The sequence below is a fragment of the Girardinichthys multiradiatus genome, unplaced genomic scaffold, assembly GCF_021462225.1.
Source record: "Girardinichthys multiradiatus isolate DD_20200921_A unplaced genomic scaffold, DD_fGirMul_XY1 scaffold_36, whole genome shotgun sequence".
NCBI lineage: Eukaryota > Metazoa > Chordata > Actinopteri > Cyprinodontiformes > Goodeidae > Girardinichthys > Girardinichthys multiradiatus.
In genome coordinates, this window is record NW_025917689.1 from 88643 (window position 1) to 99841 (window position 11199).

Below are 11199 nucleotides of genomic sequence, written 5' to 3' on the forward strand. Positions count from 1 at the left end.
AGTTTACACAGAAACGCCCCCAGCAGCCCTGCTCAGGTAAACTAGCAGATGTAAGCTGCAACAATGGCGGGTCTGGAGGGAAGATTGCGTTTTCTAAGTGGAAGTACAGACACTACTTTATTCTCCTTGAGGTGTGGAAAACAATAATACATTTAGTCATGATTTCCGGTTCCGCTGGCCCCGCCCCCTCTTCCCAAACACGTGGATCTCTTCCGGGTTCTTCATCCTTTGTTCTCTGTTCGTCAGCAGCCCAGAAGCGGGAGTGTTGATAAAGCTGTAAGAGAGCTGCAGCAGCAGCAGTTGATGAACTCTGGAAAGAAGTCCAGCAGCTTGAGGAACATCTGGTCAAAGAAACTGGAGGGAAGCAGGAGCTCAAACAGCAGCAGGACGCAGCAGAGGAAGAGACACCAGATGATGTTTTCCAGCCCAGAGTTCTGCTGCACAGATTAGGTTTGGATGTTTCCTTCTTCATGCCAACACTATTTTTTTTAAAAATAGCAGTTAGTGCTTGGGGGCCTGATCGTCGGTCAGTTTATCTGCTGAATTACCAGATTTTAACTCTCATCTGCACCCACCTCAATCAACAAAACTAACTACACCATAACACCTCCACAATCAACTAGTTCTTCTTGTTTGGTTTGGGAAGAATATTGCCCCCTAGTGGCTGGTAGTGGCACCAAGATATGTTTGTGTTATTAATGTAATAAAGGGGATTTAATAAAACCTTTAGTTGTTTTTTATAATCAAAGCTTTATACTTCCTCCTGCCTTGAAATGATTTAGTAACAACAGGTCTGTTAAGGGAGTTAAACTTGTCTCGTTCATCCCAAGAGAGGAGCTGCGTTGTTACGGCCGGTGGCCGTGTGTATATTTTTTACTTTTTTTGGTTCAGTCACCAGGATTACATTAAGATCCAGGACGCGCCCCCATTAAATGTTGCAACCCAGCTCAGCCAGTGAAAGGGGAAGCGACATTAAGCCGGGTGTTGTTGGTTTTTGAATAAAAGCTATCTAAGCTTCCTTAGTTTCAGGTTTTTGACAAAAAGAAAATAAAAGGAGGATTTTAACTTCCTAAAGTGAAGCTTCTGAGCCTGCCTTCAGAAGCTCACAAAAGCCTTTAAAGGTACACAAGACAGGCCGCTGTAAGTTAAAGTTAGACACACATGAGAGTCCACACAGGAGACAAACCTTTTGGCTGTGATGCATGTAGAAAAATATTTGCCTGGAAGTCACAATTAAAAATACACATGAGAATCCACACAGAATAATTTGCTTGTGTGTGGAAAACGTTTTGCTTTAAAATCATATTCATACAAACACGTGACAAATCCACACAGGAGAGAAAATCCCATTGGTTGAGATGCTTGTGGTAACATTTTTTCCTTCAAGTCATCTTTAAACAAACACACAAGGATCCGAACTGAAGAGAAACGTTTTGGATGTGATAAATGTGGTAAACACTTCAAAAAATTCAAATCTAAACAAACACACTAGAATTTACAGTAAAGAAAAGCCCCTACTGGTTATGATTGTGGAACAAATTTAAGCATAATTTAAGACCCTTTTACATCATACAACGTAGGGCTGGGTGATATGGCCTAGCAGTCCACCTCGGTGACAATAAATGATCGGTAACATTTACCTAAACATCCATCCGTCCTCTACTGTTATAGTCCAGTTGTTATTTGCTGGTTCAGTATGCCTTCAATTTTGAATAAATCCCCAACAGTGTCACCAGCAAAGCTCCCCCACACCATCACACCTCCTCCTCCATGCTTCACGGTGGGAACCAGGCATGTAGAGTCCATCCGTTCACCTCTTCTGCGCCGCACAAAGACACGGTGGTTGGAACCAAAGATCTCAAACTTGGACTCATCAGACCAAAGCACAGATTTCCACTGGTCTAATGTCCATTCCTTGTGTTCTTTAGCCCAAACAAGTCTCTTCTGCTTGTTGCCTGTCCTCAGCAGTGGTTTCCTAGTAGCTATTTTACCATGAAGGCCTGATTCACACAGTCTCCTCTTAACAGTTATTCTAGAGATGCGTCTGCTGCTAGAATTCTGTGTGCCATTGACCTGTTAATCTGAGCTGCTGTTCCAGGAATAAAATATGTTCCAGGAAAAGTTCAGCTGAGTCCAACACCAGAGCAAAGGCAGATTAGATCAGACACAGTACTGACAGTTGAAAAGATGATGCTGTTTATTGCTGATGTAATTAATTGTACAGATCAAGTTAAGCACAAGACAGATAAAATCAAAATAATCGTGAAAGGAGCAGAGAGGTTTTACAGTATTAAGGATATATCATGGGAGCACATAAATAAGAGATTAGAGGAAGAAGGGAGGGTGGGAGGACTGGAAGAAAGAACAAATTGATCGTCTTACAATGGAATGATAGAAGTCTAATTTCAAATGGGCAACAGTTTAAAGGATTTATTAGGGATTTTAAAGAAGAATTAGATATTATATGCAATCAGGAAACTTGGCTGAAACCAAATCTTGATTTTGTTATCAAAGGATATGAAAGCATTAGAAGAGATAGAGACGGATCATCAGGAGGAGGATGTATATTATTCATTAAAAAGGGGATTCAATTTAGAGTTTGAGATAAAGGAAAAGAGTTAGAATTTATTATTTTAAGACTTTCTTTAGATCTAATGGAGGAATTTGGGAAGTATTTAGAGGATAAAGTGATTTGTGGGGATTTTAATGGACATAGCTCACCATGGAGTGATCATAATGATCAAAATGGGGTGTAGTTGAAGAAATAATGGATGTGAAATATTTGGTAGTTTTGAACGATGGGAGTGGGACAAAAATTAATTTGAGAGAAAATACAGTGTCGGAAATTGATTTAACATTAGTTTCAGATTCTCTAGCAGGTGTTAATGGAAAGTAATCAATAAAACAACTATAGGAAGTGATCACTTTCCTATTATGACTGAAGTAAAACTACATATAGAGAAATATTGTATAAATGGGATGAAAAAATGGTGCTTTAGATATGCAGATTGGCAAACCTTTAGGAATAATAGTGAAATAAAACTACAAAAAGTGGATATAAATGGTAGTATTGATTAATGTAATCTTTCTATAATGCTATTATAGAAGCATTTAATATTGTATTTTTTAAAACATTGTAAGTTGTAGGATTTAGTGTATGTAGGGGTATGTATAAGTATGTATAGATGTCATGTGGTCCACACTCCTTACCAGTTGGTGGCGGTAATGCCTCCTTCAGTTGTTTGCGAACCGCCAATATAAAAGAAGAAGAAGATAGAGGAGGCTTTCAAGGTAAACCAATCAGAGGCAGAGTTCAGTTTACACAGAAACGCCCCCAGCAGCCCTGCTCAGGTAAACTAGCAGATGTAAGCTGCAACAATGGCGGGTCTGGAGGGAAGATTGCGTTTTCTAAGTGGAAGTACAGACACTACTTTATTCTCCTTGAGGTGTGGAAAACAATAATACATTTAGTCATGATTTCCGGTTCCGCTGGCCCCGCCCCCTCTTCCCAAACACGTGGATCTCTTCCGGGTTCTTCATCCTTTGTTCTCTGTTCGTCAGCAGCCCAGAAGCGGGAGTGTTGATAAAGCTGTAAGAGAGCTGCAGCAGCAGCAGTTGATGAACTCTGGAAAGAAGTCCAGCAGCTTGAGGAACATCTGGTCAAAGAAACTGGAGGGAAGCAGGAGCTCAAACAGCGGCAGGACGCAGCAGAGGAAGAGACACCAGATGATGTTTTCCAGCCCAGAGTTCTGCTGCACAGATTAGGTTTGGATGTTTCCTTCTTCATGCCAACACTATTTTTTTAAAAATAGCAGTTAGTGCTTGGGGGCCTGATTGTCGGTCAGTTTATCTGCTGAATTACCAGATTTTAACTTTCATCTGCACCCACCTCAATCAACAAAACTAACTACACCATAACACCTCCACAATCAACTAGTTCTTCTTGTTTGGTTTGGGAAGAATATTGCCCCCTAGTGGCTGGTAGTGGCACCAAGATATGTTTGTGTTATTAATGTAATAAAGGGGATTTAATAAAACCTTTAGTTGTTTTTTATAATCAAAGCTTTATGCTTCCTCCTGCCTTGAAATGATTTAGTAACAACAGGTCTGTTAAGGGAGTTAAACTTGTCTCGTTCATCCCAAGAGAGGAGCTGCGTTGTTACGGCCGGTGGCCGTGTGTATATTTTTTACTTTTTTTGGTTCAGTCACCAGGATTACATTAAGATCCAGGACGCGCCCCCATTAAATGTTGCAACCCAGCTCAGCCAGGGAAAGGGGAAGCGACATTAAGCCGGGTGTTGTTGGTTTTTGAATAAAAGCTATCTAAGCTTCCTTAGTTTCAGGTTTTTGACAAAAAGAAAATAAAAGGAAAGTTTTAACTTCCTAAAGTGAAGCTTCTGAGCCTGCCTTCAGAAGCTCACAAAAGCCTTTAAAGGTACACAAGACAGGCCGCTGTAAGTTAAAGTTAGACACACATGAGAGTCCACACAGGAGACAAACCTTTTGGCTGTGATGCATGTAGAAAAATATTTGCCTGGAAGTCACAATTAAAAATACACATGAGAATCCACACAGAATAATTTGCTTGTGTGTGGAAAACGTTTTGCTTTAAAATCATATTCATACAAACACGTGACAAATCCACACAGGAGAGAAAATCCCATTGGTTGAGATGCTTGTGGTAACATTTTTTCCTTCAAGTCATCTTTAAACAAACACACAAGGATCCGAACTGAAGAGAAACGTTTTGGATGTGATAAATGTGGTAAACACTTCAAAAAATTCAAATCTAAACAAACACACTAGAATTTACAGTAAAGAAAAGCCCCTACTGGTTATGATTGTGGAAAAAATTTAAGCATAATTTAAGACCCTTTTACATCATACAATGTAGGGCTGGGTGATATGGCCTAGCAGTCCACCTCGGTGACAATAAATGATCGGTAACATTTACCTAAACATCCATCCGTCCTCTACTGTTATAGTCCAGTTGTTATTTGCTGGTTCAGTATGCCTTCAATTTTGAATAAATCCCCAACAGTGTCACCAGCAAAGCACCCCCACACCATCACACCTCCTCCTCCATGCTTCACGGTGGGAACCAGGCATGTAGAGTCCATCCGTTCACCTCTTCTGCGCCGCACAAAGACACGGTGGTTGGAACCAAAGATCTCAAACTTGGACTCATCAGACCAAAGCACAGATTTCCACTGGTCTAATGTCCATTCCTTGTGTTCTTTAGCCCAAACAAGTCTCTTCTGCTTGTTGCCTGTCCTCAGCAGTGGTTTCCTAGTAGCTATTTTACCATGAAAGCCTGATTCACACAGTCTCCTCTTAACAGTTATTCTAGAGATGCGTCTGCTGCTAGAACTCTGTGTGGCATTGACCTGTTAATCTGAGCTGCTGTTAACCTGCGATTTCTGAGGCTGGTGACTCGGATGAACTTATCATCCGCAGCAGAGGTGACTCTTGGTCTTCCTTTCCTGGGGTGGTCCTCATGTGAGCCAGTTTGTTTGTAGCGTTTAATGGTTTTTGCGATTGCACTTGGACACTTTCAAAGTTTTTCCTGTTGTTAGGACTGACTAACCTTCATTTCTTAAAGTATTGATGGCCACTCGTTTTTCTTTATTTAGCTGCTTTTTTTTCTGGCCATAATACAAATTCTAACAGTCTATTCAGTAGAACTATCAGCTGTGTACTGTATCCACCTCCTCCACAACACAACTGATGATCCCAAACCCATTTATAAGGCTTGAAATCCCACTTATTAAACCTGACAGGGCACACCTGTGAAGTGAAAACCATTTCAGGTGACTACCTCTTGAAGCTCATCAACAGAATGCCAAGAGTGTGCGGGGCAGTAATCAAAGCAAAAGGTGGCTACTTTGAAGAACCTAGACTATAAGACATATTTTCAGTTGTTATCTCCCATTCCACCACATCCCAAAGGTGCTCTATTGGATTGAGATCTGGTGACTGTGGAGGCCATTTGAGAACAGTGAACTCATTGTCATGTTCAAGAAACCAGTCTGAGATGATTCGTACTTCATGACATGGCGTGTTATCCTGCTGGAAGTAACCATCAGAAGATGGGTACACTGTGGTCATAAAGGGATGGACATGGTCAGCAACAATACTCAGGTAGGCTGTGGCGTTGAAACGATGCTCAATTGGTACTAAGGGGCCCCAAATGTGCCAAGAAAATATCACCCACACCACCAGCCTGAACCATTGATATAAGGCAGTATGTATCCAGGCGTTCAGGTTATTGAAGCCAAATTCTGACCCCACCATCTGAATGTTGCAGCAGAAATCGAGACTCGTCAGACCAGGCAACATTTTTCCAATCTTCTATTGTCCAATTTTGGTGAGCCTGTGCGAATGGTAGCCTCAGTTTCCTGTTCTTAGCTGCCAGGAGTGGCACCTGGTGTGGTCTTCTGCTGCTATAGCCTATTTGCCTCAAGGTTCGACGTGTTGTAGGTTCAAAGATGCTCTTCTGCATGCCTTGGTTGTAATCAGAATCAGAATCAGAATCAGAAAAGCTTTATTGCCAAGTACGTTTTTGGACATACAAGGAATTTGTTTTGGCGTAGTCGGTGCAATACAGTACAATAACGAGTGGTTATTTGAGTTACTGTTGCCTTTCTATTAGCTCAAACCAGTCTGGCCATTCTCCTCTGACCTCTGGCATCAACATGGCATTTGCTCCCACAGAACTGCCTCTCACTGGATATTTTCTCTTTTTCGGACCATTCTCTGTAAACCCTAGAGAAGGTAATCCTTAAAAATCCCAGTAGATCAGCAGTTTCTGAAATACTCAGACCAGCAATCTGGCACCAACAACCATGCCACGTTCAAAGTCACTTAAATCACATTTCTTCCCCATTCTGATGCTCGGTTTGAACTGCAGCAGATTGTCTTGACAATGTCTATATGCCTAAATACATTGAGTTGCTGCCATGTGATTGGCTGATTGGAAATTTGTGTTAACGAGCAGCTGGCCGGTGAGCGTACATCAGATTGTTCTAATCTTTATTATCTTTGTAACATTGTCAAGGTAAAGTTGTTCATAATGCATGTAATGTCTTTCAATGATGTCTGCAGATTTTAAAGAAGAGGCTCCTGAAGAACAGAGTCCTGATATGGACCAACAGGAGCTGGAGCTCCTCCACATAAAGGAGGAAAGTGAAAGAATCTGGGCCAGCCAGGATGGAGAGCAACTGAATGTGAAGGAGGAGACTGATGATACCAGGTTTCCAGTAACTGTTGTTCATATGACGAGTGAAGAGGATGAAGAGAAACCTCTGTTCTCTCAGCTTCATCAACACCAGACAGACGACAGAGATCTTCCAAGCAGCAGCTCAACTGACCAGATAAAAGCAGAAATTAAAGTAGAGGACTGTGGAACATCAGAAACCAGCATAAACCCAGATCTAAATACTCATGGAGGCTTTTCCAACTATTCACTGACTAAAGACAGTGAAGATGATGAAGAGGATGTGAAGCATCATGAATCTGAGCTTAAACACTTGTCAGACTCTGAAACTGAAGACAGTGAGGATGATGTGAAGTATCATAAATCTGAGCTTAAACACTTATCAGACTCTGAAACTGAAGACAGTGAGGAGGATTGGAAGGAGAGCAGGACTCCAGGGTCAGGCAGAAACACTGTCAACAAATCTTTGAGCTGCTCTGAGTGTGGAGGAAAATTTGCTAACAGACGCTCTCTTCAGAGTCACATGACATGTCATCCAAGATTAACGTCTTCAGATTGTTCCGGTAATGAGACTTGTTTCAGAGAAAAGAAAATTATAGATTCAGTGACAAATGTCCAGAAAGGTAGTAAAACGTTTAATTGTGGTGAGTGTGGTCAAGGTTTTACCAGGAAATATAATTTAAAACAACACACAAAAGTCCATACTGGGGAGAAACCCTTTAGTTGTGATGCATGTGGAAAAAGATTTGCCTACAAGTCAAATTTAAACATACACATGAGAATTCACAAAGGAGACAAAGCCTTTGGTTGTGATGCATGTGGAAAAAGATTTGTGCAGAAGTCAACTTTAGATAAACACATGAGAATCCACACAGGAGATGAACCTTTTGGTTGTGATGCATGTGGTAAACGATTTGCAGTCAAATCAAAATTAAACACACACATGAGAATTCACACAGGAGATAAACCTTTTGGTTGTGATGTATGTGGAAAAAGATTTTGCTACAAGTCAGTTTTAAAAAAGCACATGAGAATTCACAAAGGAGACAAACCCTTTGGTTGTGATGTATGTGGAAAAAGATTTCACTACAAGTCAGATTTAAACACACACTTGAGAATTCACACAGGAGATAAACCTTTTAGTTGTGATGCATGTGGTAAACGATTTGCAGTCAAATCAAAATTAAACACACACATGAGAATTCACACAGGAGATAAACCTTTTGGTTGTGATGCATGTGGAAAAAGATTTGTCTTCAAGTCACAATTAAACACACACATGAGAATCCACACAGGAGACAAACCCTTTGGTTGTGATGTATGTGGAAAAAGCTTTGTGCAGAAGTCAACTTTAAACATACACATGAGAATTCACAACGGAGACAAAGCCTTTGGTTGTGATGTATGTGGAAAAAGCTTTGTGCAGAAGTCAACTTTAAACATACACATGAGAATTCACAAAGGAGACAAAGCCTTTGGTTGTGATGCATGTGGAAAAAGATTTGTGCAGAAGTCAACTTTAGATAAACACATGAGAATCCACACAGGAGATGAACCTTTTGGTTGTGATGCATGTGGTAAACGATTTGCAGTCAAATCAAAATTAAACACACACATGAGAATTCACACAGGAGATAAACCTTTTGGTTGTGATGTATGTGGAAAAAGATTTTGCTACAAGTCAGTTTTAAAAAAGCACATGAGAATTCACAAAGGAGACAAACCCTTTGGTTGTGATGTATGTGGAAAAAGATTTCACTACAAGTCAGATTTAAAGACACACTTGAGAATTCACACAGGAGATAAACCTTTTGGTTGTGATGCATGTGGTAAACGATTTGCAGTCAAATCAAAATTAAACACACACATGAGAATTCACACAGGAGATAAACCTTTTGGTTGTGATGCATGTGGAAAAAGATTTGTCTTCAAGTCACAATTAAACACACACATGAGAATCCACACAGGAGACAAACCCTTTGGTTGTGATGTATGTGGAAAAAGCTTTGTGCAAAAGTCAACTTTAGATAAACACATGACAATCCACACAGGAGATAAACCTTTTGGTTGTGATGCATGTGGAAAACGATTTGCAGTCAAGTCACAACTAAACACGCACATGAGAATTCACACAGGAGACAAACCTTTTAGTTGTGATGCATGTGGAAAAAGATTTGCCTGGAAGTCAAATTTAGACAAACACATGAAAATCCACACAGAAGACAAACCCTTCGCCTGTGATGCATGTGGAAAGAGATTTTCCTGGAAGTCAAATTTAGATAGACACATGAAAATCCACACAGGAGATTAACATTTGCTTGTGATGCATGTGGAAAAAGTTGTGCTTCAAAATCATATTTATACAAACACATGACAAATCCACACAGGAGAGAAAAAACATTTGGTTCAGATGCTTGTGGCAACTTCTTTGCCTTCAAGTCATCTTTAAACATACACACAAGAATCCAAACTGGAGAGACACTTTTTTGATGAAATAAAAGATAAACCCTTTGCTGGTTATGATTATTAAGCATAATTTAAGACCCTCTTTACACCATATTGCGTAGGTCCCAGGAAGCAATGTTTTTCCACGTCTGTTATCAGTTTAGCTAGCCAATAGTGGCAGATTCATGGAAGTCCCAGTTGCTTGTTCTGAAAAGCAGCAGCAGCTCGCTTATTTAGTTTGCCCGGGAGTGGATATACACCAGATAGATAGTGGTGAAAAAGTGTTTGCCACCTAAACCTAATAACTGGTTGGGCTAACCCTCAACAGGAACAACTGCAATAAAGCATTTGCTATAACATGCAATGAGTCTTTTACAGCCCTATGGAGGAATGTTGGTCCACTAATTTTTGCAGAATTGTTGTAATTCTGCCACAATGGAGGGTTTTCGAGCATGAGCACGTTTTTTCTCAGTTAAGATTATAATACAGTTTTAAAGTCACACATTAACTGTCACTGTCTTATCTTTTTCAGAAGTCTTAACTGTCTTATCTTTTTCAGAAGTAGAAAACTACAAGTATAATCAAAGCAACATGTATGATGATTTTCTATGTCTCTACAATTATTAAATGTAATGAAGAGTGGTAATGTTAATCAATTGTGATGTATTCATAAAAATGAAGTGATGGTTTTTTTTTTAGCTATAACTGGTATGAGAGCAAGAAGCAGAGAAATGGTGTTAGAAAGCTTGAGGCTGAGCAGATAAGGAGGGCACCATGGCTTGGGAGCCAGAGGCGGCAGAGACATAACATTAGGACGGGAGGGGCAGAGCCAGCTCACGGGAACTGGGCATGGATGGAAGGTCAACGAGCAAGATCAAGTCATAACAAGCATGGGAGTGAGAAACGAGAAGCCAGGTTCATGCTGTTTTCATCAGTCTGAAGTTCGAAAAACAGGCAAAAGTCATCGGACCAGGATGGGAGCGGGAGTCATGAAGGTCAAAAAACAGGCAAAAGTCATAACACAGGGAGCCAGCTGGGGGATGTTTACGACTCTGTCTACGGAGGCCAGGAGACGGCACCGAAAAGTCACGGCGACCGTGTAACTCAATGATGGGATAGCCTGCCCGGCAACAAGGGATGAGCAGTGAGGCTATCTGCACTATAAAAACTCTGCCAAAGAAAGAAATGGGGTCGTTTCCTTGCAGAAGACCAGCGAACAAGATGGGACAAAGAAAGAAGCTACAGATGAATCAGAAGACCGGAGATGCAGCCCCGCTGACAATTCTGCATTATAGAGAGGATCAACCCGTGTGCCCTGAGAAGAGCTGCAACTCAGAATTGAGAATCTGAATTTCATCTGTCGCATTTTTACCAAGAAAACTGAAGTGAACTTGGTCAGTGAACAACTGATTGCTCTAAGTTTCAGGCTTCTGGAAATCCTGAACCAACCTCAATTACACCTCAAAGGTTTCCTTCAACTATTCAGGCTCTGGAAGCTACCGACATTTGAAACATATGCCAACAAAGTTTTAGTTTTT

General features: G+C 40.7%; 1 protein-coding gene across 1 annotated transcript; it reads left to right on the forward strand.

The window, feature by feature from the left end:
• On the forward strand, positions 1 to 10772 carry LOC124865184 (gastrula zinc finger protein xFG20-1-like). The gene is made up of 4 exons (XM_047360149.1): positions 1 to 131; positions 247 to 450; positions 7105 to 8056; positions 10616 to 10772. The coding sequence occupies exons 3-4, from the start codon at positions 7143 to 7145 to the stop codon at positions 10770 to 10772; spliced, it is 1071 nt and encodes a 356-aa protein (XP_047216105.1). The 5' UTR covers positions 1 to 131; positions 247 to 450; positions 7105 to 7142.
• The last annotated feature ends 427 nt before the right edge of the window (positions 10773 to 11199 follow it).

Bases quoted from the DNA above. Each gene is read 5' to 3' on its own strand.
- LOC124865184 (XM_047360149.1), top strand. From the start codon at position 7,143: ATGGACCAACAGGAGCTGGAGCTCCTCCACATAAAGGAGGAAAGTGAA. The intron at 8,057-10,615 runs GTCAACTTTAGA...TTCGAAAAACAG, and splicing joins GGAAAAAGATTTGTGCAGAA to GCAAAAGTCATCGGACCAGG.